General features: G+C 46.4%; 1 protein-coding gene across 3 annotated transcripts in view; it reads left to right on the forward strand.

The window, feature by feature from the left end:
- Positions 1-27,933, forward strand: part of COL26A1 (collagen type XXVI alpha 1 chain) — a 196,173-nt gene that overhangs the window by 41,948 nt on the left and 126,292 nt on the right. For all 3 annotated transcript variants that reach the window (XM_074328373.1, XM_074328372.1, XM_019752812.2), the window contains exon 2: positions 11,318-11,440. In XM_074328373.1, coding sequence (XP_074184474.1) covers positions 11,318-11,440 — 123 coding nt within the window. The remainder of the gene's footprint in view (positions 1-11,317; positions 11,441-27,933) is intronic.

Raw genomic sequence — 27,933 nt, forward strand, 5'->3', positions numbered from 1 at the left:
TCTACTTCCCAAGGAGCCTAAAACCCCAAACCCAGGGGCTGGTCAAGCCAGAGCAGTCTGATCCTTACTGACCCAGATATAGCCTATGAGACTATCCATGAAGACGATCTAGTGGAGAAAAAAATGCAGATATCATATGGGTAAAGAGCACAGTCTCCTTTTGTTTCAGAAGAGAAGAGACTGAGCTAGTTCAGGATCATGATTATATTTTCATTATGAAGTAATGGAAAATAATTTATAGTTTAGTAGTGACCCCTACTATCTGCCTAGAGCTTTACAGTCCACAGATTATGTTCATATAGTTATTGCTCTTGATACTTCTGGCATCCCTTGGAAGGTGGTCTCCCATTTTGCAGATAAAGAAACTGAGGCTCTGAAGTTGAAACTTGTCTAAAGCCATGTAGCTGGTCAGTGGTACAAGTAGGACACAAACTACGCCTCCTGGTCTCACATTCTTATGCCTTGATTGTTCTGTTTGACAGCAGACTGTTTTGATTAGGATGCTTTCAGATGTGAGTTGTAAAAACCCTACTGACATGCGCTTAAACAACAAAGCCATTAGTATTTCACATATTAAGAAATGAATGGCTTCAGTACTGGCTAATTTGACCCCATCAAATGCTCCAGGACCCTGCTGTTTGCTCTGCTTTCCTCAGGTTGTCTTCCCTCATGGCTCTAAGATGGCTGCCATAGCTCCAGGCATCATGTCTTCACACAACTGTGTGCAGAAAGAAAGATGAGTTTCTCCTTGCAACCTCCCCTCCCCCATAGGCGATACTGTTTTTCCAGAAGCCTCTGAGCTGACTTTCTCTTACTTGTCATTGACAAGAACTGAGTGAACAGGCACAAACCTCAACTAATGAGATTATGATTTTGCCAAACATTTCTTGAACTTATTGATGCCCAGAGTCTGAAGAAAACTAGTGGGTCTGTTAGCAAGGAAGAAGGAGGAGGAGATGACTTTTGGGGACACGTGTCATATATGAAAGGTCAATTATGTATGCCTGCCTCTCTCACAGTCTGTTCTAAAAGGCACAGAGTGCCTGTTGCAGGGGGCCCTAGGTCCCCTGTTTTGTACCATGTGACTTCCCTCACAGCTGATTGGACCAGGGGTGAGCATGTGACCCAAAGCAACTAGGCCTGCTGGGGCCTGGTGTGGATGGAGGAGCTGGGCCAATCAGAGTCTCTCTGTGTCTCAGGAAATAGAACTGGGAGGGAATGAGGTCACTCAAAGTGTGGTCTGCAAAGACATAAAAAAAGCTCGCACAAGCATGTTAACCAACTTTGTCACTAAGTACACATTTTTCCTTTTTGGGAAAGTTATTAGCCTGTCTGGCTTCTTCTGCAACACAGGCATGGCGATAGGTCTTACTTGTAGGTTTTTATAAGGATTGCAGGAGGGAGATGTAGCAGAGGCTTGCCACAGTGCTCAGTAAACGTTATTCTTATTTCTGTTTTAGTTTGACTTCCACCAGGCAGATAGCGTCACTTTCCTGCCTCAGCATCACCAGGAAGCCTGTTATACGTGCATATCACTGGGCCCGTCCCCACAGAATCTGAGTCCATGGTGGTTTTGAGAGATGGTCCATTTGAGAAGGACCATCGAGGACACAACCGCTGGGCTCTGTCCTGATCTTTGATACACTGAAAGCTCTGGCTTCTGCAGAGGTTAAATTCAGGCCAAATGCATCATGGTCCATGGTACACGCTGAAGACTGTTGGTGGGTCCAGAACAAACGTGTAGCACCTTACTAGGTAAAAATGCTGGTGGGTTCCAGTGCTAATAGTGGGCTCTGTTTAGCCGGAGTGCTTCTCAGCACGTGGTCTCCCTAAATGTATGCAGGAACGCTGATCCCATGGAAGGCGTTTGGCATCATCCTCTCACAGCTTGTCGACTCTGGCACGCCTATTAATGGGAGTAGCTGTGGCTCACTACTGAAATGCTCAAAACCACATGTCCTGTTCGGCCAAATCATATACTCCCTGAGCTGCCCCCATGCGAATGGGAAATTCAATCCATAAGTGGCTGATGTTCCATGCGGGGTTCTTTCCAGGCTTCTCTCAGGTGGGGGAAGCCTCAGGAATTCTCCTCTGTGGAAGGTGCTGGAGAATGAGTGCAGACGACAATGAAGTGGGAGGAAGCTGAGAGGCGGCTTGCAGCACAGCTGTGTGCTCTCGGGCTGGAACCCACACACCTCTTTCGCCCATTGGGCCTCAGCGCTGGACCCTGGTGTCCATGTGATCACGCTTCTGTTTTTTACTGAAAGATTGGGTCAGTTGCTGTGCGGCTTTCAGAGCAGCACCCTTTCCCTCTGAAAGCCAGCGATCTTAAATTTACTTCAATTCCCCCCAGTATTGCCTCGAAACAGATCATTCCAGTAAAAATGATCGTGAGGAAATCTACCTGCTTATGCAAACACACCTACTGGGTTTTGCACCCTAAAAACTGAGTGAGACTTAGTGTAACATACACTCATTTATTCTTACATAAACAAAACCAGAGCTCTGGATAGTGGTTTAGATGGATGAGCGCTGGAGAGAAACCTCAGCCATAGACACACTTTGCTGGGAGAGTGTGTGGTAGTCCAGTTGTTGGCCTGTTTTGGGCCCACTTTGCCCGAATGGGGGGCAGACGATGAAGAAGATGACGTAGGGGGCTGCAGCCATGAGTGCCTTTATCGACTGTGTCCATTTATCCCAACTAGGCTCAGCCTCCAGCCTCTGCTCACCTTTCCCTACCCGTCACCCTCACCACCACAGGGTCCTTCTGGAATCCCATTGACCAGGTTCCCCTCTAGTTAAAAAACCTCCCACGTATTCACCTCCTCTTCTCCAATAAGGTGCATCTCCCAGCTCCTCACAGGTAGACCGTGTATCTCCACCTTTCACCCATTGATTGGCTGTCCTGCCTCTGTCACCTCTCCCAGGACAGGGCACCCACTACAAGCATTGTGGATAGCTCACTCTTCCCCTTGACCGGCTCTCCCCGGAGCAGGACCCTCCTTAGCTTTCAGGTTCTGACCTGACTCTGGGCCCTCTGGGGCCACGTGAGCGAGTTTCACCTGGTTCCCCAGCAATATCCGTGGTGGAGAGCTGGACTCCCAGAGCTGCCCTCTCCTGCCACAGCCCTCAGCTTCTGCTCAGTATAGCTGAAGGACCCATTGCCAGGTGTCCTCATCTGCTGGAGATGGTGGATATGCCTCCCAGCGCCCCGGCCTTCCCCTCCACCGCCACAAATCTTGGGCTTCTGACCTGTCCTCCTCCCGTGAACACTCACTGCTCTGCAGGTCAGCCTCCCCTTCTTCCCACGGAGTCCTGTCATCTGTTCATAGGACAGTGGCCACAGTCCTCTCCTCCCCGTGTACTTGATGCCAATTTGCTTTCTTCCTGCTGGGGCTCACAGGTTGACTCTCCAGGAAGCAGACTTTGCAATGGGCTCCAACGTGGAGGATGGGCATCCGGAATGGCTCTTAGGAGTGATGCCTGTGGAAAGGAGGGGCCAGAAGCAAGTGGGTACAGAAGGAGTAGTTGAGCTGTGATGCAGGCCCAGTAACAGCTACTGATAACCTCCTGGGGAGCTCTGCAGCTAGAATGGCCCTTCAGAGTTGTCCTGACAACCAGGCACTGGATGGGAACTGCCCTGGGAAGAGCCGAGCCTTGGGGGAGGCAGCTCCGGGCAGCTGAGGCAGTACCGGGAGGGGTGGCTGCTGATAGGTGCCTGCTGACACTGCGTCTGGCAGCTGGGGCTGAAGGCCCTTCAGAGAAGGGGATCGGGGTGGCATGGCCTAGTATCCTCCACACGTGGCTGGCCAGCGGGGAAGGGGGAGCCAGGGGTGTTCTCAACGTTATTCTACTAAGACGGCCTGAGATTGCCTTTGTGCTTTGGAGGCCGAAGCACACACCTGGGACTCACCCAGAACTTATTGTTTGGTGGAAACCTCTATGCCCCATCTGGGGCTTGTTCGCTGGGTTTCTGCGGCTGCAGTGCTGAACTCCACATTCACCCAGTCATGTGTCATCCTCTTAGATTTAGCTGGGGAGATCTAGCTTGGATCCGACTCTCTCCTAAGTCACAGACTCCGCCCTGTGTCTGCCAGGTCCTGCTCTTCTGCAGTTTCCGTCAGCAAGGCTGCCCCCATCAATGTCTGCTGCGTGGCCCTCTCCCGGTGGCGTGGCCCCAAGTGGAGACCCAGACACTCTGGGGTGGATTCAAGTCAATCCGGCAGTGGAGCCCAGTGGTTAAGGGCTGTGCTTGAATCTTGGTTGCCTGTTGACTTCTTGGGCAGCCTTGGATGTGTTATGTATCCTCGTCCTAGGCCTCAGTTTCCTTTTCTGTAAAAGTGGAATAATACTTACTGTCCAGGGTTGTGCAAGGATGAATAGAGGTCTGACTTAGGTAGCTGTAGTGAGGAGGAGGCAGGGAGCAGCTCGGAGCCCATCCCAGGAGCCCTGCTGTGTCCTGAACTGCCCTCGGTTGTGTCTCAGTGGTTTCCCACTGGGGTGGCGGCAGCTCCTCCTGCTTGCTGTTTGGCGTGTGAAATGGTCCCCTGAGTGTGAGATGATCCCCTGAGTGTGAGATGATCCCCTGAGTGTGAGATGGTCTCCCGAGTGTGAGATGGTCCCCTGAGTGTGAGATGGTCCTCTGAGTGTGAGATGGTCCTCTGAGTGTGAGATGGTCCTCTGAGTGTGAGATGGTCCTCTGAGTGTGAGATGGTCCTCTGAGTGTGAGATGGTCCTCTGAGTGTGAGATGGTCTCCCGAGTGTGAGATGGTCCCCTGAGTGTGAGATGGTTCTCTGAGTGTGAGATGGTCCCCTGAGGGACTTGCTGATGAAGGCCTGCCAGGGGATATTGTGTTTGCTCTCTGACTCTCGCTGTCTTCACTGGCAAGGTGGATGCAGCATAGGGTTTGGAATTAGAAGCCTGAGCTTTAAGACCTAAACAGACCACTTAATGTATGACCTTGAGGCTCCTCTAGACTCTCAGGTTCCTTCTCTATAAAATTCCTACCTGAGATCTATTGAGAAGATTAACTGAGGTCACATACATGTGTTAGTTTACTAGGGGATGCCAAGACAAAGCTCCACAGAGAGGGTGGCTTAAACAACAGAAATTAATTTCCTCACAGTTCTGGAGGCTGGAAGTCCAAGGTCAAGGTGTCAGCAGTGTGGTTTTTCCTGAGGCCTCTCTGCTTGGCTTGCAGATGGCCTCTTTTTCCCCGTGTCTTGACATCTTCTTCCCTCTGTACATTTGCATCCAAATTTCCTCTTTTTATGACACCAGTCATAATGGATTAGCCCCCTGACCCATGACCTCATTTTAACTTAATTATCATTTTAAAGACTCTATCTCCAAATATAGTCACAATCTGAGGTACTCGGAGTTAAGGCGTCAACATATGACTTTGGGGGTAACACTCCAGCCCATAACAGTATGCAAATCTGTTTTGCCAACCATAAAACAGGTCTCAGGGTGCTGAGTCTGATGGCCTACAGGAAAGGGTCTCCGTATGGTCAGGAGCTGGGCCAGCTGTTTGTGCCAGAGTTGCTCTCTCTCTCTGGTAGTGGCTGGGAGCTTGTTCCTCTGCCTGCATCTGTCCAGGGACCAGCCAAGGCCCCATGGGCTCTGCTTCATGGGTGTGGCCTCAGATCCAGTTTGGCCAATGCCTTCAGCCTGAAAACGTTGGTTCTTACAGAGCTTTTTGAACTCAGCTGGAAGGCAAACCCCCTGGAATGGCCTTTCTGGGGGTCAGGCGGGATGTGGCCAGGTAATTAGAATGAGGGCCAGGTGCAAAGGGGCCTGAAACTGAATTCCCCTAACCTTGAGGTGGGGAGCTGCAGCCATGGGAGCAGAATCTGCTGAGTGGGTGTGGAGGGGAGAAGGTCCTTCTGGGACATAGGGCTCAGGGTCAGATGAGCACATCTCAGGGCATCTGCTCTGAGCCTGCTGTCCTCAGAAGCCGCCTGTAGTCTTCTGGTATGAGAAGGGCTAGGACAAAGCTGTGCACAGGGCCCTGTAGAGCGTGAGGTGGGAATGCTTTCCTGGCTAGGGGGTCTTCCCGGAGGGGTTGGAGCCTGAATGGAGACTGGTAGGTTGAGTAAGAGTTGGCCGAATGAAAGAAGGTGGGATGGCATGCCAGGAAGGACAGTGTGACAGTGTAAATCACAAGATGGAGCACGGTGGGAGCCATGGGCGGTGGGGTGGGGAGCTAAGAAAAGAGTTTCAAGAGGGAAGGTGACAGATAGCTTTGTGTTTGAGGGAGTGCCCTCTGGTGGCAGATAGCGGAGACTGCAGGGAGACCGGAAGGGCTGTGGCTGTGGTGAAAGATGAGTATACCTGAATCAGGAAGATGGGAGGAGGGCGGAGAGGGGTGCAGGAGGTCGACTTGCCTGGCTTGGGGGCTAACTGGCCATGGGGAGTGAAGGAGGAAGAAGATGCAGTCTGGGGGGATTTGCCCCTGGGGGTCCTGGGTAAGGGGACCTAGAGATTAGTGGCGCTGGTCACCAAGATGGAGCAAGTTGGGTTTGGATGGTGATGAGCTCAGTACAGGACAGACTGAAATGGTGTGTCTTGAGGTGTCCCATGGGCTATGATGAAGTGTCATCACTGTCCAGCAAGTGGGACGCATATGTTGGTGTTTGAGAGGAAGCCCTGAGGTGACTACGTGGGGATCCAGTGGTGCTGGACAAGGAAATGGGGGAGACAGGGTGGTCCTCGTGGAGAGGGAGGCACTGTCGAAGCCCTGGGGCTTGGTTCAGGCTCAGAGCTCAGGGTCCTGGGGATGGAGGGTAAGTGTAATACCGGTCCCAAAGGGAAGTTCAGCCAGGAAAACGAGCTCAGGCCCGATGACGGGGAGGGGAACTAAGGCTTTGGGGAGGAGGGCTGCTGCAGTGGCATCTCCCTGGGTGGCAGGCAGCATCAGAGACATGTTGGTTAGTTATGTTCAGAGGTGGGCATGGGTCAGGGGTGTCCGGAAGGCCCCTCGATTCCATTGTGACATAATTTCCTGAAGCCACTTAGCACTTGTTTTCCCAAAGGACCCTAAATTAAGGATTTCACGGCTCAGCCAAACCACGGAGCCAAACACTTAGTGAAAGCCGCTGTGGGAGCAGCCCGTGAACATAGTGGAGCAGGGCCAAGTCCGTCACAACTCCCCTTCAGGGAGTGGGCCTCTTCTCATAAGAAATGGACCTGGAAGGGAGCAGGTTGGTCCCCCAGGCTGGGAGTGAGTTTCCCATTCTGGACCCTCCAGGAGAGCTCAGCTGGGGAGGGGGGGAGAAGACGTTGCTGAAATGATTCCCAAATATAACTCCAGTCCCCTCCCATCCTGATGAAGGCTGCTGAGGGCGCCCTCACTTCCCAGGCAGTTGAGGACCAGCTCTGCCACTTCCAAATTCTCTGCCTCTGGACCATTCCTTCTAGGAGGGTCATAAAAGGGGTGGACATCTCCTGCCAAACTAGTCTCTGGGTGGAGTTATCTGTAGCCCATACAACCCTGTTCACCCACCACTATGCACCCACCATGGACAAGGGTGGAAGGTGAGGATGGTTGGTGGTGAGGGTGGGTGGCGGCATGATGTCACCTGCCAAACAAAAGACGTAGACATGATGCTCAGGACACAGGGGTCCTAGGAGGTAGCAGAAGCTCGGGTGCCTGCGGATGAATACGGTTTTGAATTCCTTCTGAAAAGCCCCGGAGCCCTCTTTCCTTGTTTCTGCCTGCCTTCTTAGTTGTTTTTGGCCACGTTTTGATTTGGGAAGCCATTTACAGCCCATTAAAAGATCAAATGTCTAGAGATGATGAATTGAGGCATTTGAAAATGATGAATTGAGGCATCTGAAAATGTTTTCCAATTCACAGCTCATTTCCCTATAGAAAGCCCTGACCTCGTGTGATTCAGAGGTGGTGGGACAGTCTGTCTATTCTGGACCGCCAGGGGCAGGTCTCTGGGTAGAGCACTGTTTTCAGATTGGACAGTAGTTCGTCCTGAAGAGAATCCCACTGATATGGCGCTGACGCGCCCTGGTAGAGATGAAACAAGGGTTCGTGAGGCTGTTGATGTCTGCTGCACAAGTTCCAGACCCAGGTTCCCTGAGTAACTGGCACAGGCGGGAATCCTGGTTGGAGGTGGGACCCTGCTGGTCCTCTGGCAGGAATGCTGGATTCCCTTCCCAGCTCAGATTTCAGCCAATGGCAATGAGCTTTAACCTCCCAGGACTTCTTTTCCCATCTGCAAAATAGGAAGGGCAATCCTTCGGCTATTACGAACATTGTGGGGTTTCAGTAGGCAGCTAATCAATAATGATATCTTAGGATATGTAGTGCCCCACAATTTACATACCATTAAGCTGGATGTGCTCATTTAGTCTTCACAATAACCTTGAGAGGTAGAAGTTTTCATTTAACCAAGGCTCAGAGAAGGGACATCTCTTTGCTCAAGTCACACAGCAGGTTGGTGCAGAACCAGGTTTTGAACTAGGTGCCTTTGAGGACTACTCAAAGGACTACTTTTTCATTTTCTTCTATGCCTATTGGTAATATATATTTTCCTAGGAAATTGTCAAGATTTTGAAGCATTTTGATGTGAGATTATATATATTTATTTTGTTTTACTTTTTTCTTTTGTGGTTGGTCAGTTTTGTGTCCCCTTTCTATCCTTGATAGTGTTTATCCTCAAATTCAAAAATATATTTAATTGTGTATTTTTCTACTACACCTAAAGTTGCACAGCTTCTATATCCTTTCCTTAAACAAGACAAAAATTTCCGCAGTTTTCAGTTCCTTCTGTCCCCCATACAACTTCCCCTCTTTGCCATCTTCCATATTGCAATCATCTTGGATTTGAGATCTAGGCTTTTATTAAGTCTTATTATTGTTTCTTTGTTCACTCCTGCTTCTCACATTTAATATATTCCTCTTATGTTCTTTATCTTATTTTGCTGGGATACATCCTTTAGTAATTCTTTCAGAAAAGGCAACTGATGAATTTTCTACTTTTTGTGCATCTGACAATTTTTTTTTTTTTTTAAAGAATTTTTTTTTTTAAAGGATTGACTTTTTTTTTTATTGGGGAAGGGGAACAGGACTTTATTGGGGAACAGTGTATGCTTCCAGGCCTTTTTTCCAAGTCAAGTTGTTGTCCTTTCAATCTTAGTTGTGGAGGGTTCTGTGCAGCTTCAAGTTGTTGTCCTGCAGCTCAGCTCCAGGTCCAGTTGCTGTTGCTAGTTGCAGGGGGCACAGCCCACCATCCCTTGCGGGAGTCGAACGGGCAACCTTGTGGTTGAGAGGACACGCTCCAACCAACTGAGCCATGCGGGAGCTCAGCGGCAGCTCAGCTCAAGGTGCCATGTTCAATTTTAGTTGCAGGGGGCGCTGCCCACCATCCCTTGCGGGAGTCGAGGAATTGAACTGGCAACCTTGTGGTTGAGAGGACATGATCCAACCAACAACTGAGCCATCCGGGAGGCAGCTCAGCTAACGGTGCCATGTTCAATCTTAGTTGCAGGGGGACAGAGCCCACCATCCCTTGCGGGACTCAAGGAATTGAACTGGCAACCTTGTGGTTGAAAGCCCACTGGCCCATGTGGGAATCAAACCGGCAGCCTTCGGAGTTAGGAGCACGGAGTTCTAACCGCCTGAGCCACCCGGCCAGCCCTGACAATTTCTTTATCTCACCTTTGCCTTTGAAGGAGGTTTGCCTGGAGTTAGTCCCCTAGGAACTTTGAAGTTAATTGTGTCACTATATTCTTGATGTTGCTGATAAGAAATCTAATTTCAATTGATTGTAGATAATGTTTTTCTTTTCTTTCTACAACATTTAGTAGTTTCTTTTCATCCTGAATATTCTGAGATTTCACCATGATCTGTCTGTTCATCTTGCTTAGCACTTTCAAATTAACGCATGTCTTTCTTTAGCTCTTGGAAATTTTATTATTTCTTCAGCTATATATTCCCTTTGCTCTTTCTGATCTCCCCTTCCAGAGCTACTAATAGATATATATTGGACCTTGGTCTGCCTTCTAGGTCCCTCACGTTTTCTCCCACATTTTCCATTTCTTTTTTTCTTTGCAGGGCATTCTTGGAAAGTTCACGGCTCAGATTTCCAGCTCCTCACCTCACTCTTGAGCTGCATCCATTCTGCTGTTCAGACCATCTGTTGAGCTTTTTATTTTCATAGCCATACATTTTATTTCAAGATATCTAATTTTTTATTCCATAATATTTTTTTAAGAGTGAAAAATTCTCTTGTTATGATTTAAAAATTATCTCCATCTATTTGCTTTATTGTTTTTCCCTGAGGTGTGGTTTAGTCTCTGTCAAGTTGGTACCTTTTCATGGTGTTGGCATTTTTTTTCCAAAAAAATTTGAAATTCCTTGTACTTGGTGTTTTCCATTAGCTTGTCTCTATATCTCTGTTTACTGCCACTTTGCCTCTTGGAGGGTTAGCGGCATAAGTGAAGGGTAGAGAGTGTGCAAGAATTCAGTTGTCTGACCTTGAGAGGGTCCCAGTTGCTCCCAGAAGTCATCAGCTTTTTAGGCACTCTGATCACATCTGCCTCAAAATGGGTGAGTTCCATGCCTGATTCTTGACACCAGCAGGGATGGGGATCTGGGTCCTACCTGTCTGGCTCCTTCCACTGTGGTCCTATGACAATCACCTCAGACCCACCCAAGGCAGAGTACTTCGATGGCTTCCCACTGACTTCACGATGAGACCCACATCCAGCCTGGCAGTTTCCAGCCTGTTTGTTTTTCCTGGCTCCTCCCCTTCCTCCAGCCTTTGGGCTGTGTCTACTTGGACGCAGTTCCCTGTGAGGTAGGTGCGTACTGTGGTCTATCTTACCTCTGTACCTCTGCTCCCTCCTCTGCTAATGCCACCCCCTCTCATTGCCCCCACACTTTTGGTCAACTGACTCTTATCCTTCAGGTGGTTGGCTTTCTTAGGAGCTGGGTGGGTGGATGCCCTGCTCTGTTTTCAGAGCTCCCTCGTTGAGGATGTGGCTGTACCTCTGACCCTGTGTTCCTGTGCGTTGTGATCATGTCTCATCTGTCTTCCCCACCAGAGGGGGTTTCCCAGCAGGCAGGGGTACGGTCTTCTTCACTGATTCCACGTGGAGTGTTTGATGACTGTAATGATGCCAGGCTTTTGTGGCCAAGGGGGATGGGTACTCTCCCTTCCCCTTAGACATGGATGGAAAGTCTGTGGGCCTCTTACCCAGGAGGATGAGCCCCCACCCAGGCTTATAGCGGCACCTTTTGACCCACAGTTGGCACCTCAAGAACAAGCAGTGCTGATGTGACTGTTGTTCTCCCCACAGGCACTGGTGCCATCACACGGTGACACGGACGGTGTCCTGCCAGGTGCAGAACGGCTCGGAGACAGTGGTCCAGCGTGTGTACCAGAGCTGCCGGTGGCCCGGGCCCTGTGCCAACCTTGTGAGGTAAAGGCTGCTGGGCTGGCCGTTCTGCCCTTCCTTTCTGTTCCCTTGTGTGAATCCAACCCGAGCACAGCTGCCGGGAGAGGTGTGGCGGGATGATGCTCAGAAACATGTGTTGAACATGCATTTATGAAACTCCTTTTGTATACAGGGCATGGGGGGCAGGTGTATGTGTGTGCAAAGATGAAAGGGACTTGCTCCCCACCCTGACAGAATCTTACAGTCCAATGGTCGATGAGTGGGGTGAGGGGATGGGAGGGGAGGGAAAGGGCCAAGTGAGGCTGAAGAGGGAACCAGCCTGCCGTGGGGCTACAGACGTGGGCCTGTGATGCCCTTGGAAGTCCAGCTTGCCTCCAGCCCTGACTCTCTTATCAACTCCGCTCCTCTCGTAGCTCTACCCTCTCACCACGCCTGTGTCCTCGCCAGCTCCACACTGGACCAAAACTTTAGTGGGTCTCAGCATTCACAGGAGAAATTTCTTTTCTTTCTTTTCTTTTTTTTAATTAAAAACTTTTTAATTTTTAAATTACAGTTGACATACAATATATTTGTTTCAGGTATACAACATAGTGATTAGACATTTATGTAACTTATGAAGTGATCACCATGTTAAGTCTAGTACTTATCTGACACCATACATAATTGTCAAAATATTATTGACTATATTCCCTATGCTTTACTTTATATCCCTGTGGCTATTTTTATTACTGGCACTTTGTATCCTTCACCTTTTTCACCTATGCCCCCAAACCTTCTCCCATCTGGCAACCATCACTTTGTTCTCTGTATCTATGAGTTTGTATCTGTTTTGTTTGTTTTCTTTTTTACATTCCACATAGAAGGTGGATCATATAGCATTTGTTTTTCTCCGACTTATTTCACTTAGCATAATGCCCTCTAGGTCCATCCATGTTGTCACAAATGGCAAGATTTCATTCTTTTTATGGCTGATTAACATTCCATTGTATATATGTATCACATCTTTAGCCACTTGTCTGTTGGTGGGCACTTGAGTTCCATATCTTGGCTGTTGTAAATAGTGCTGCAGTGAACGTAGGTAGGGGTGCATATATCTTTTCAGATTAATGTTTTGGATTTCTTTGGGTAAATACCCAGAAGTGGAATTGCTGGATTATAAGGTAGTTCTATTTTTAATTTTTTGGAGGAAACTCCAAATTATTTTCCATAGTGGCTGCACCAATTTGCAATCCCATCAACAGTGCGTGAGGCTTCCCTTTTCTCTGCTTCCTCACCAACACTTGTTTGTTGATTTATTGATGATAGCCACTCTGACAGTTGGCTCATTGTGATTTTAATTTGCATTTCCCTGATGATTAGTGATGTTGAGCAGCTTTTCATATGTCTATTGGCCATGCATATGTCCTCTTTGGAGAAATGTCTATTCAGGTCTTCTGCCTATTTTTTAATCGGGTTGTTTTTTTTTTCTTCTTCGTGTTAAGTTGTATGAGTTCTTTATGTATTTTGGATATTAACCCCTTATCAGACGTATCATTGGCGAATATCTTCTCCCATTCAGCAGGTTGTCTTTTTGTTTTGTTGAAAATTTCCTTCGCTGTGCAAAAACTCTTTAGTTTGATGTCTCATTTGTTTATTTTTTCTTTTGTTTCCCTTGCCCAAGGAGACATATCCAAAAACAACATTTCTTTTTTTTTTTTGGGGGGGAGGTTTTCTAAAATTTATTATACAGAACAGAGTAGGCACTCAATAAATATTTGTCAAATATGTGAAGTCTAGTTAGTTAAAGTAGACTTACTATTTTGTTTTTAGTTTTTCAAAGAAAAAGAGAAATTTTCAATAAAACATGTAATAGGCAATAGCTTTAGGATCCACACAGTGGACAAGTAAGCTATTTTTAAAGTATCTCAAGTTCTTCTCCTTCTCTTCTTCTTTTTAATCTTCCTTTCCCCCTTCCTATTTATTCTCTTGCCTTCTCTCTTTTTTTTTAAATTTATTGGGGTGACAATTGTTAGTAAAATTACATAGATTTCAGGTGTACAATTCTGTATTACATCATCTATAAATCCCATTGTGTGCTCACCACCCAGAGTCAATTCTCCTTCCATCACCGTATATTTGATCCCCCTTTACCCTCATCTCCCACCCCCCACCCCCCTTCCCCTCTGGTAACCACTAAACTATTGTCTGTGTCTATGAGTTTCTGTTTCTCATTTGTTTGTCCTGTTCTTTTGTTGTTTTTGGTTTATGTACCACATATCAGTGAAATCATGTGGTTCTCTGCTTTTTCTGTCTGACTTATTTTGCTTAGCATTATACTCTCAAGATCCATCCATGTTGTCACAAATGCTCCTATTTCATCTTTTCTTACTGCAGAATAGTATTCCATTGTGTATATATACCACAACTTCTTTATCCATTCATCTATCGAAGGACATTTTGGTTGTTTCATGTCTTGGCCACCGTAAACAAAGCTGCAATGAACATTGGAACACACGTGTCTTTATGGATAAATGAAAAACAATATTTCTAAGAGTGACGTCAAAGAGTTTACTGCTTACATTGTCTTATAAGAGTTTTATGCCTTCAGGTCTTATATTTAAGTCTTTACTCCATTTGACTTTATTCTTATATAGGGTATAAGAAAGTGATCCAGTTTCATTCTTTTGTATATGTCTGTCCAGTTTTCCCAACATCATTTATTGAAGAGACTTTCTTTACCCAGTTTTGTATTCTTGCCTCCTGCGTTATAGATTAAATAACCATATAGACATGGATCTCTGGGCTCTCTATTCTGTTCCATCAATCTTTGTGTCTGTTTTTATACCAGTATCATGCTGTTTTGATTACTGTAGCCTTGTATATAGTTTGATATCAGGTAGCGTGATACCTCCAACTTTGTTCTTTATTCTCAAGATTGCTTTCGCTATTTTGGGTCTTTAGTAGTTCTATATAAATTTTAAGATTTTTTGTTCTAGTTCTGTGAAAGATGCCGTTGGTATTTTGATAGGGATTACATTGAATCCGTAGATTGCTTTGGGTATTATGGATATTTTAACAATGTTAATTCTGCCTGTCCGTGAGCATGGTATATTCTTCCATAAATGTGTATCTTCTCCTATTTCTTTCTTCCATGTCTTATAAATTTTCCCAGTTAAATTTATTCCTAGATATGTTTTAATGCAGTTGTAAATGGGATTGTTTTCTTAATTTCTCTTTCTGATAGTTTGTTATTGGTGTATAAAAATACAACCAATTTCTGAATATTAGTTTTGTGTCCTTAGTTTCATCACTTTTTAATAGAGAAGTTCTTAAGTTGGGATCCCCATTGCATGCAGTGTTTTTGTATAGCTCATTTTGCAAGGGGAATAGCTACGTAAATGGGTATATGCATCCATTTCAAAGGACTGCTTTTAAATGCTGTGTTAAAGGGATGGCCACCGGATCCATAATGATGAAAAAGATGCTGACCCCCTTCCTTTTCAACAGAGGACACAGAGACCCTCTCTCTCCCTCCCCTACGAGCCCAGGAACTGAGTTCCAAGGCCCCCTGCCTTTCTCATCAGCAGGGAGCTTCAGATGACAGATGGCCATCCCCTGGTCCTGGGAACATCTTCTGAGAAAAAGGGTCTTTGGAGTCTGGTCTACAAGTGACCCTAACAGGGTGGACTTTGGCTCCCGGCTCCATTTGAGGAGTGGCTGCTCTGCTCTTTAAACAGGGAAGCTGGCTGGCCCTGGGCTGCATGGCGCTGAGAAGCGAGGCTGTGCTTCTGTGTCACAATTCTGACTCCTGTCAGTCTTGCTCTTTTCAACACAGAATTTGACTTCGGCAAACTAATATTATATTCAGAGTAGAGACATAAACACGAAGAGTTGTGCATTTCTATTTTTATTTCTATAGATTTCAGCCAAATTGGACATTAGTTACAATCCCATGTGTTCAGTGCACCCCATAGTGAGCTATCAAGGTAGAAGCAAAAATGTGCGTGTGTGGGCACGCACACACACACATGTATACACACATGGGCACGTGCATGACATTGTATCGTATTTGGGTTCAGAAAATAAACTTTAGGATTTCCTTTACTGAAAACCCTTAGAAGGAAGGAAACGGGGCTGGCTTTCTTAACGTCAGAATTACAAGTTGAGGTTTTATACTTTCTAAATATAAGTGAAGGTTTCTAAATGTCCCTTTAAGAAAAGCTGAACAAGCTCACTACTGAATCGCTGACAACGACTTAAAAAATTTCCAATGATCATTAGTTCTCACAACTACCCTTTGCTTTATGACTTAAGCAATGATTGGAACACTGTTTCAGAAACCTCAGGGTCCGGTCTTCATTGTGGGGGTTTGTAGGCCTTTCGTGGGGTTCTCTCCCTCTCCTTGGAGTCAGGACCCGAGAGCAGAAGTTTCCATCAGAGCAGACATGCATTTGTCATGAGTCTGCTCTTTGCTCACAACTTAGCAGGGACTTTGTTAAGTAGAAGGTAATTGCCATTCTTTTAGAGGAATTGCATAATTCTGGTCTTAATTATCATTGTTACTTTCATTACTATTATTTTTTAAGGGAGGAGGGGTTAATACACTTTCCTTTCTCGCCAGTAACTCATATGTAAGTTAGAATTGGGGTGTACCCGCTCTGTGGTCTTGGGACCGCTGGCTGGGCAGGTGGAGGACAGATGGCAGATTGCGGCACTGTCAGCGATGCAAAGTGACTTGTCCACGGTCACAAGTGCAGTCAGAACAGATTGGGTTGGGTTTGACTCTGGACCATCAAACAGGCCCCAATCGGATGCTCCTGAGATTTCAAGGCCCAGCTCCCTTCCTCCTGCAAATAAATATTTGTTGACCTTTTCCTCATAGAGGCCCCATGGAGAGCATGGGGTAAAAATACAGACCAGTCCCTGAATCAGGGAGCTGACAGTCCAGTGTGGGGAAGAGTTGGGCATTAGTCAAAATGCCACAGAAACAGATGCATAGGTGTGTCTGTCATTGCTGCTGTGCAGGTACAAGGTGCCCTGAGAGCAGAGATGGGGTGGGGGTCCTGACCTGTGGGGAAGGCCTTCCTGAGCAGGGGCCATTCTGTGGAGGGAGCATTTACTGAGCTAAGAGAAAGCTCAGTATCGCGTACCCCTGTCCCAGTATGGTTATTCTGCTCCTTAGTGTAACATTTTTTTAAGTGTAAGTTTTCTGGAGTCTGCCTGCTGCAAGAGAGTATATGCTGGGCTGCCGTCCCTGAGCGGAGCCCCAGGGCAGGAGGGGCTTGGGAGGAGCAGGTTCCCAGGATCACGACATTTGTGTCTGTTTTCCCAGGTGTGTCACCGCACTTGGGGCTGAAAGCAATGGATGACATTACCCAAAGAGTTTTCGATAACGGGAGCCTATTAATCTTGAAATAAATGTGGGAGAGGTGCTTTGTAAGAAGCACTCTGAGAATGCTGAGGCCACACCTTGGCTGAGCTATGAGGCAGCTCCCAGCGGGCATTTAGGCCCGGGCAGCTCTGAGCGTCATTTCTCACTCTCATGTCAGGATGGCAAAGCCCAGTGGAGCACAGTGGCTGCCTGGTGCCGCACTGTGCTGCTTATAATCCTGGCTGCTCAGCTGACTTGCCACCTCAGCAGTCACTTAGGTGTTTTTTGTCTCCCCCTCCTACCATTTTCTGAAACTGTGTGGGACCTGGTTCTTGTTCCCTTCACCCTTTGAAACATTTTGGATGTTTTTACTTGTGTTCACACTGACCTATTGCAGGGAAAACAAGATGGAGTATGATTATGGCACGGATTGATTGTAATCTGCTTCTCCCGGTTCTCCACTTCCTGGGTTCACTTCTTCCTCTGGTTTAACCATTGCTGCAACCTCCAGGTCATGGATATATCCTAGGTTTCCTTTGTTCCTTTCTTTCTTCCTTCCTTCCTTCCTTCCTTCCTTCCTTCCTTCCTTCCTTCCTTCCTTCCTTCCTTTCTTTCTTTTATTTAAAATTGAGATATAATTGACATATGACATTGTGTAAGTTTGAGGTATGTAATCTGTTGGTTTGGTACATTTATACAGAGGATGCCAAGAAAAAAAAATACACATTTTAAGAAAGGAAAAGTGTATTAAAACTGTAATACTCAATATGTACTGATAACAAAAGATGAACACAAGTCACATTTGACTTCTGCAATTACAAGAGGTGCTCAAAGTGGTTACCATCAGCGTTTAGACATTTCCGATTACTGAGAACTACTGCTTGAGCAACATTGTATACATGTTTTTGGCACCCCAGGTATATTGCAATATGATGGCTACAGTAGTGTTAGCTAACACCTTTGTCACATAATATCTCGATTTCTTGTCATGACAATACAAGAAAGAGAAAGAGAAAAGATAATTCATTCTCATGAGAGCTGGTGCAAATTTGTCAGGATTCCTGTGATAGGTTTTCGTTGGCGCTGCTATAATTTACTTTATGCACAAGAATCCATCAAATGTGTCACCTGAGACGAAGATATGGTTATATTTGAATGGATATTAGTCAATATCTCACTGGGAAAGGAAGAGGCTGTTCTCATCATCACATGAGAACAGGCTGCCCTTGCTCCTTTTTGCCTCTACCGTTTCCTTCTTCGTTTCTGACTCTTGAGGAAGGAGTTTTCCTCTTGGCCCTGCGAGCAATTCACCTGCCCTCTCTTTCTGTGGTATTTTGTTCACATTTTTTCTATATGTGTCATGTCTCTTTGCTGTCCTACCATATTTCCAGCCTGTTATGTATGGGTGTTTGGGGTGAGGGGTGTACAGTAAGGTGGACTTTGGAGTTGTAAATAAATAAATAATAAATAAATAAAACAGAGCCACTTCCAAATGGCGTCAGACCTGCCATTTCAGAGGAACTGCCTTGTATGTTTTATGTCTCAAATCTTTGAAACGTTAGGACAAAATAACCTTTAGACTGGGCCTAAGCAATTATTATGACTACTGGCCTCATGACTACTGAACTGAAAATTGAAAATGTTATTTAGAATTCACATCACTATGTGTGTCATCTGTACCCATAGATAGTCCTTTCTAATTGATATAATTGTTCCCCTTCCCTTTCTCATAAATACCTACCTTTTCTCCTAATCAGGACACTATTAGGCTTCTGCCTGGATCAGTGCATCCTGGGTAGCTACTCTTACTGATCTCAATAAATGCTTGTTGCCTCTCTTTTTGAAAGGCCTTTTATTTTTAGATTAGTGGAGTCAAAAAGACCAACTGTGTGACTTTGAGCACATTACTTACCCTCTCTGAGCCTTAACTCTAAAACAGAGACAACACCTGTTTCTTAGTTCAGTTGTTAGTATTCCAGAAGACAAACTGCTAGTTAGTGCTGTTCCTGGTATGATTCGGGACATGGTAATGACTGTCATTTATTAACTGTTATTTCTCCCTGGTGAGTGAATTACCTCTTCACCTTTGAGGTCCAGCTGCAGCCTCCGCTTTGCGAAGCTGTTGCCTGCACCCTCCCAAGCAGAATTGATAAGTCCTTCAGTTATGTTCCCCCAGAATCTTCTTTGTCCCCTCACAGAGCACAACTGGGCTTGTTCTGGTTAACTGTCAGCCTGTCCATCTTTCCTGCTGGAGTCTGTCCCTTGAGGGCAGGGATGTCTGTTGTGCATCCTAAGATCCCACTAATGCTTTTCAAGTGTCTGGAGAAGATTATCACGAGCTTCATTAAGTTTAGCCCCCCTCCCCCTCCTTTCTGCCTCCCGTCTCCACTCCCCCATTGCCTGGGGTGCTCACACCCCATAGCGAGGGCTTCCCTCAGCTGGGTCCCTTAGCCAGAGGTGAGCCACCACCCAAGGGAATTCCTATTTAACTGAGGGCTCCTGGATCAGGCCTCTCCCAGTCATGTGCAGAATTGTGGGCATTCCAACCAGAAAAGAATAAGCATGACAAGGAAGCTTGGAGAATAAATGACTGTTGAAGCCAAGTCAGGGTGGGCATGATAGTGAACTTGACCCCCAAACAGGGGCAGCTGTTGGGTGTGATCCTGTGGAGACAGCCCCTGGAAGGAGGTGTCCACTGGCTTGTTCTCGTTTAACCTGGCTGTGCCCAAGGGCAGAGAGCCTGCTGGTGGGGAAGGGCTGGCAGTGGGTGAGGACAGGAAGTGAGAGCCAAGGCGCTCTGGGTGACGTGTGATTAGACACTGTGTGGGGAGGGGCTGCTCTCTGACCCCTGTGTCCGTGTGTCCGAGCCCTGGACTTGCCTGGGTCTGTGGCTGAGTCAGGAGTACTGCCCTCCCCTGGCTGTTTGCTGACCTCCTCCTGCCTTCTCCCCTGTTTGGGTGTCTGAATCTGGGCCCGGACCCCAGCCCATCCCTCTCCCCAAGTACACCCACTCACCATAAGCCACACCAGGGAAGTGGCTTGGTGTGGAGTCAAGCTTAATACATGGTTGCTGATGGACCAGCCCAATCACCTGGACACGGGGTTGCCTCCTTGGAGTGGTGGGGATGTCGGGACCTTCTCCTGGGACACAGGGCTGTGCCACGTTCCCGCCACTCAGAATCGGCGATGGCTGCGTCACATCTCTTCTCCTAGAAATGAGCTTAGCTTTGCCTAAAAATAGGTGACGTGATTTTGAGGTGCTACGAAAACCCCCACCCCCAGATAGCCCCTCCCAGGTGCACAGAATGTCTTATTTGTTTGTTCACTCACTCACTCACTCACTCATTCACTTGTTCATTTGTTCATTCATTCATGCTTCCTTAGAGGCTGGTTGCATGACAGATCCTGGCTAAATGAAGGTGTACTGCTGTCTGTTTTTGAAGAGATGACACATCACGGGCAAATAAAGGATAGATGGTGGCTGGGGTCTAGGTTAAGCCAGTCTGCTGAGCGAGGGCCACCTCATCCTAATGGGGGCTCAGGGAAGGGTCCTGTGAGGAGGCGACATCTGAGCAGAGGCAGGGCTTCCCAGCAAACAGAGGGAACAGCTGGAACCCCAGCACATGGTGACCATGGTGTGAGGGACTCAGGAGCTCCAGACCCCTGCGTGAGGCTGGCGATGACAGATGGTGGGGGTAGGTGAATCAGGAGGGGCCACAGGGCCTGTCACACAGGCCCACCGCACTCACCGGAGTTGCGGCTTAGCTGGTCATGCCTCTGAATTCTGTATCATCTAGTCCGAGAGCTTCCAGTTACATAGACTTATCTCCCTACCCCTCCTGCTGCCTGACGGACACGCTTCTCCCCATGAAGGGAGCACCTTGGGCAGTGAGGGCCCAAGGAGTAGGAGGGTGAGAGCTCCCCGACCCGTTATACTCGTGCCTGGAGGTTCCTGCTTGCTCAGAGCTCTGGGTTTTCTGAGAGGAGCACGATCTCCACACTTTGCCGCCTATGGAGCTATGACAGATGGAATGGCACTTGGGCATGACCAGGAGCCTGCCTGTCCCCCCAGGCCACAGAGCAGAGTTCCTAGGGCATATGGCCCTTCCACTCAGGAAAGAGGAGCTCTTGTTCCCCTTTAGGGAGGCCACTCTGGCCCTCCTCCAGCCGTGCCCATCCTCAAAGGGCAAGGAGTCTCTGAGGCCAGGGGTACGTGAGCATCAGGAGCCTGCGCCCCTCTTCTGGGTACCTCTGGGTACTTCTGGGTACCTCTGCATTCTCTGGGTACCTGGCTAAACAGCCCTGAGTGGTTTCCAGGCCTGCACTGGCCTCTCCTCCGGACCTGAGGGACCGTGTCTGTTGTGGGCGCACCCAGAACCCTAAGGAGCCGGCAAAGGGTGGCTATTTGCTGGAGTGGAGGGTTGGGATGGAGCTGGGACATGTAAGCTGGGTCCACAGGCAGTGTATGGGTCAGAGCTGGGGGTAGGAAGAAAAGGGGTGGGGGTGGGGGTCTCACTTGTTTTGACTGTAAAATGATGACAGGGCCCTCCCACCTCATGAAGTTACTAGGGGTGATTCAATGTCTGCACTATGCCGTGTCCAGACCAGTGTCTGGCTTGTGATAAGCCCTCAGGAAGTTGGTTATGAGAAGAGGTACAAATGTTAAGTGAGCAAACAGTGGCTGGTGAGAGAACACAGGAGCTAGTTTGTTGCCTAAGAGCTTGGGACACCTGCATCTTTCTGCTGCCCACCCCCACTCTGTGCAGTCTGGGCTAGGGCAGGAAGAAGGGGTTTCTGCATTTCTGTGTAGTTAGATTTGGGGATCAGCATGGCCAAAATCCTTGGTGGGGCCTCTCTTTGCAGAGGCCTATGAAGTCAGCACATTATTTCATTACATCCTGATGACATTTTTATGACAAACTATGCAGGTGGGGGAAGGGAGGGTGTGGTTGTGAAAACGTGAGTGTAACAGAATCTGGGCACGTTGAAGCCTATTTGGAATGCACAAGGGGACTGGCATGTGCCCCAAATTCCTCCCTGTGCCCCCACCCTCTCCCCCAGGAGCCCCATGTATGTATTTTCCTTGCATTTGTTAATTCACTCAACTTTTTCGACAAGTATTTATTGAGAGTGTACTATGTGCTGGGGGTGAGGGGAACCGGATGGAGAATGAAACCAAATCCTCTCTCTCATGGAGTTTATATTCACCAAATATGAAAACAGAAGGAAGACCCCCTTATAATGAGTACAGAAAATTAAAACAGGGTGATGTGACTGAGCATGGATCGAAGCTACTTTAGAGGAGGTGGGAGAGACTCTTTGAAGAGATGACGTTGATGCTGAGCAATGAGTGTTGAGAAAGAGCCTCCATGTTAAGACAGGGTGAAGATAACCAGTGCAAAGGCCCAGAGGCAGGGAGGTCCTGGATGAAGGAACAGAATGGAGGTCAGTTTCCAGAAGCAGAGCAGGAGAGGAGGAGACAGAGCTTAAGTTTGAATTTTATTGTAAATGTATTGGGAAGCCACTGAGGGTTTTAAGTCGAGATGTGGAATGACCTAATTTAGGTGTTGTTGTTTTTTTAATTAAACTTTCTATTTTGAGATCATTGTAAATTTACACATAGTTGTAAGAAATAATACAGAGAGATCCCATGACCTTTTACCCTGTTCCTTTCAATGGTAACATTTTACAAAACTAGCGTACAATGTCACAACCAGGATTGACATTGATACAATCAAGACACAGAGCATTTCCTTCACCACTAGGACCCCTCATGCTGCCCTTTTGTAGCCCCACCTACTTTCTTCCTGCTCTTACCCCTCCTTAACCTCCATAAGCTCTAGCAACCACTAATCTGCTCTCCATTTCTATAATGTTGCCATTTCAAGAGTGGAACCAGATAGTATGTAACCTTTTGGGAATGGGTCTGTTCACTTATAATTTTCTGGAGGTTCATCTAGGCTCTTGGGTGTATAAATAGTTATTCCTTTAAATTGCTGAGTAGTATTCAATTGGATGGATGTACCACAGTTAGTTTAACCATTCATCTATTGAAAGACATTTGGATTGTTTCCAGTTTGGGGCTCTTGTGAATAAAGCTGCTATAAACATTTGTGTACATCCAGGGTTTTGTGTAAACATAAGTTTTCATTTCTCTGGGTAAATGCCCAGGGGTGCAATTGTTGGGTCATATGGTAGTTGCATGTTTAGTTTCTTAAGAAACTGCCAAACTGATTCCAGAGTGGCCGTATCGTTTTACATTCCCACCAGCAATGTCTAAGTGCTATATTCCGGTATCCCTGCCAGCCGTTGTATTTATTTGTATTTATATTGTATTTTATCTTAGCCATTTTATGTAGTCTATTTTATTGTGGTTTTAATTTGCGTTTCCCTAATAGATAATAATGTTGAACATCTTTTCATGTGTTTATTTGCCTGCTGTATATCTTCTTCGATGACATGTCTCTTGCCCATTAAATGGGCCATCTTTTGAGCATTTAATTGGATTATTTGTTTTTTTTACTGTTGAGCTTTGAAATTTCTTTATCTATTCTAGATACTAGCTCATTGTGAGTTATGTGGTTTGCAAATATTTTCTCCCACTCTGTGGCTTGTCTTTTCATCCTCTTCACAACCTCTTTTGCACAGCAAAAGTTTTTAATTTTAATGAAGTCCAATTTACCAGTTTTTCCTTTTCTGGATTGTGCTTTTTGTGTCAAGTCTAAGAACTCTTTGCCTAGCCTTAGATCCTGAAGATTTTCTCCTATGTTTTTTTCTAAAAGTTTTATAGTTTTTATGCTTGACATTTACGGCCACGGTCCATTTTGAGTTAACTTTTGCATAAGGTGTGATGTTTAGGGTGAAATTTGTTTTTTGTTTTTTGTTTTTGTCTATAGATGTCCCAGTTGCTCCAGCACCATTTGTTGAAAAGGTCATCCTTCCTCCATTGAATTACCTACGCATATTTGTCAAAAATCATTTGGGCGTATTTGGTCAGTCTATTTCTACATTCTCTTTTCTGTTCCCTTGATATGTAGGTCTCCAGTTCTTCCAGTACCATGCAGTCTTGATTGCTGTAGATATATAGTAAGTGTCATAATTGGGTAGACTGATTTTTCCCACTTCATTCTTCTTTTCCAAAATTGTTTTAGCTACTATCGTTCCTTTGTCTTTTCATATAAACTTTAGAATAATCTTGTCTATATCTACCAAAATCTTGATGAGATTTTTACAAGAATTGCATGAAACCTGTATTTCCACTTGAGGAGAATTGATATCTTTATTATATTGAGTCTTCCAAATCAGGAATGTGGTATGTCTTTCCACTTATTTAAATCTTTTTTGATTTCTTTCATTTTTTTCATTGATTTCTTATAGTTTACAGCATACAAGTCCTGTTCACTTTTAAAAATAATTGTAAATAGTTGTTGTTGTTTTTTGGTAAAATTGTATTTTTAATTTTGATGTCCATATGTTCATTGCTAGTGTACAGAAATACAATTTTTTTTTGTATATTTATCTTGTATCCTCTGACCTTGCTAAACTCTTATATTAGTTCTGGGATTTATTTTTTTGGTAGATTCCTTGAGACTTTTTATGAACACAATCATGTCATCTGTAAATAGAGATAGTCTTGTTTCTTTCTTTCTGAGCCATATGTCTGTTATTTGCTTTTCTTGCCTTTCACTGGCTAGAATTTCCAGCACTCATTGTGTAAGAGTGGAGAGAAGGCTTTGCTCCCAATTGTAGGGGGAAAATGTTTCACCATTAAGTATAATGTTAACGGTTAGACTTTTGTAGATGTTCTTTATCAAGTTGAGGAAGTTCCCTCTATTACTATTTTTCTGAGAGTTTTTATCGTGGGTACTGAATTTTGTTAAATTTTTTCTTTTGCATTGATTAACATGGTCATATGATTTTTTTTTAGTCTGTTAATAAGGGGATTACATTAACTGATTTTGGAATAGTGAACCAGCATTGCATCCCTGGCATAAAGTCCATTTGGTTATAGAGTATAATCTTTTTCTATATTCCTGAATTCTATTTGTTAATATTTTATTAAGAGTTTTTGTGTCTATATTCATGATGGATATTGGTCTGCAGTTTTCTTGTTTTGTACTGCCTTTGTCTGATTTTGGTATCACGGTGTCATAAAATGGGTAAAGTAGTGCTCCCTCTTCTATTTTGTGGAAGAGATTGTGTAGAATTGGTATTAATTCTCCTTAAAGAATTAATTTGGTAGAATTCTCCAGTGAAACCATCTGGACCTAGAGATTTCTTTTTGGAGAGTTTTTCAGCTACAAATTCAATTTCCTTAATAGTTACAGGGCTATTCAAATGATCTATTTTATATGGAGTGAGTTGTGGTAATTTGTGTCTTTTGATGAGTTGGTCCTTTCCCTCTAAGTTGTTACATTTATATGTATAAAGTCATTCTCTATTTCATTCCTGATGGTGCTAATTTGTGTTTTCTCTTCTTTTTCCTTTGTCAATCTTGCTAAAAGTTTCATTGCTTCTTTTCTATTGTTTTTCTGTTTTCAATTTCATTGATTTCTGCTGTTATATATACTGTATCCTTCCTTCTGCTTGTTTTGGGTCTCTTTTTCTCTCCTTTTTGGAGGTTCCTGAGATGAGCTGATTTAGGTTTTGAAAAGATCACTGCTTGCTTTGGGGAAAATACCCACAAGCGAGAGCATGATGGCTCACACTAGGACAATAGCTGGAAAAGTGGAGAGAAGTGTGTGGCATCATGAGGTGTCCTGGAAGCTGAGATGACAGGAGTGTCTGATCACTTAAGGGCAGAGAGAAATCAGCCATAACCCTAAATTTTTGGTTTGAGTGTCTGGCTGGCAGGGCATGCCATGTTACTGAGTTGGGGACATTGGCAGGAGGTCATCTCTAGGAAACCAACAGCTCGGTTTTGGCCAAGTGAAGCTTGAGATGCCTCCAGGGCATCCATGGGGGGAGGGGTACCCGTAGGAGGTTGGCTGAAAAAGCCTGGAGTACCAAGAAGACTCTGGGGGCTATGGCCCTACTCTAGTTCATGGATTCTGAGAGGCCATTGGTAGGAAGAAGTGCCTTATCTTATGATCACTGAGAATGCTGTTAATTAAACTATACCACACTGTCAACTGTAATTGAATCCCAATGTCAGAGAGGTTAAAATGTAACTGTACGTGCAGGTTAGAATTGAGGAAATGTGGTATGATTGAGAATCATGAGCATGTAGGTGGTATTTGAAACTGTGGGACTGGAGGTAAACATGGGGTTCAATAGGTGGAGAATGGGTGCTGATCCTGGAACAGTCCTGGTACCCGAATCTTAGAGGTGGGGCTGAGGAGGGGGGACCAGCTAAGGAGGGGAAGAGCATCAGGAGAACCTGGCGTCTGGGGAGGCGAGTTTTGGGAGAGGGAGGGAGAGCATGAGTCTCCCAGTGCTTCTGGGTGGCTGGCAGCAGGAGGGACAGCGACTGACTATTGGATTTGTAAAGGGGGATCACTGGGGGAGCCTGGCAAGTACAGTTTGGGGGAACGGAGGAGATGGAGGCCTAGATGGCATGGGTGGAGGAGAAAAGTGAGGGGTGAGGAAATGGAGACTGGAAAACTCAGGAAGTTTTGCTGTGAAGGAAGCGTGAAATGAAATGGGGCTTGGAAGCTGAGGGCAGCCTCTGGTCAATGGAGGTTTTCGTTTGGTTATTTTTTAAGATAGGCGGTGCAGGAGCATGTTTTTAAACTGCCAGGAACGATCTGAAAGAGAAGGGAGAAGAGATGGCACATCTGGGCAGAGGCTGGCTGTGGGAGTCAAGTGTGGAGGAGCCCAGAGTGGGGGGACTGGGAGCGGGAAGGTCAGGGAGCCTTGTCAGAGCAGCAGTAGGAGGGAAGGCCCAGGTCGGGAGCACCCACGACCCATGTGTGTCCACCCACGTGGCTCTGAGATGGTCTGATTTGGGGGCTGATTCTGTCCACAACCCATGAGCGCCCGAGAGGCAGGATGGCGACGTCCTCACCCCGCCCCTCCCCAGGCTCACTGCAGGGGCTGGCACATCAAGTTGCTCAACAATGTTCATTAAATGCATCCATCTGCTTGTTAAATGACAAAACAAAACCAAGAAAATTGTAATGCAGCTGTGCGCCGTGTGGATTTTCCCATTCTGTGATTTTTTACATTGGATTTTTGTACTGTTTGTGAGCGTGTGCGTGTGCGTGTGTGTGTGTTAGAGGGATGACGATGGCACCCAAAACTAATGTTTAAGGACAAACATGAGGCCCAGAGGACCGTGCCAGATGCCCAGTCGATTTGCAGCTGGTGCAGAGAGAGGGTGAGGGGCCCTGTTAGGCTTGGTCTGGCCTCTGGGAACTCCGGCCTTGACTCAGGTTTCTCAGATCATGTGTTTGGTCTGTTCAGTTTGTTCAGCCCTTATTGAGCACCCCAGTGCTTAGCACTAGTGTGCAAAAAGAACATGTGCTGGGGGGACATGTCAATCAAAGATTTACAGCAACGGGAAGTGTGTCCCTGCTAGGAGACCTGGTGCTGATTTCCCTGGGGGAGCCACATTAGAGCAGAGACCAGGGTGATAAAGGGATTTCATGAGGGAAAGGAGGGTGGGTCAGGGACAGGAAACAGCCTGTAGGGCTAGGCAGTGGGCCCTAGAGGGAGCCCAGGCTTGGCGTGGGTGCCCTGGGCCAGTCCCCTCCCCACTGGCTTCTCCAGCCAGCTCCTTAGTGAGGGGCCTGGACCTGGAGACTTCCTTGTGAGGGGCCATCTTGGGATTAAAGGAAGGCAGCAAGGACAAGCCACGCTTCCCCTTTCTGTGCTTTAGTTTTCCGTTCTGGGAAATGGGGATAAACCCCCTGCCTGCTCTGAAGTGGCGATCAAACAGCTGCTGTGCCTTGTTCACTGTAGTGGGAGGTCAGGAGTTATTGACATGCCCTCCTTGCCCTCCTGAGGCCCGGTTCTGCTGTAAGAAGGGGTGGGCCAGGCTGCAGGGCCTGACAGACTTGGAAGGACCAGCTCCAGGGCTTGCTGGGTTAAGTTTCCCTTGCCCACTTCCCCTGCCCTCTGCTGTCTTCTGCCCACTCAGAACTCTTTGATGGCATTAGAGCCAACCTTTTCCAGATGTGCTGAGCAGAGGGGTCTGCCCTAACTCTCCAGGACTTCATCTGCTTCC

Source organism: Rhinolophus sinicus, linkage group LG03, assembly GCF_036562045.2.
Source record: "Rhinolophus sinicus isolate RSC01 linkage group LG03, ASM3656204v1, whole genome shotgun sequence".
NCBI lineage: Eukaryota > Metazoa > Chordata > Mammalia > Chiroptera > Rhinolophidae > Rhinolophus > Rhinolophus sinicus.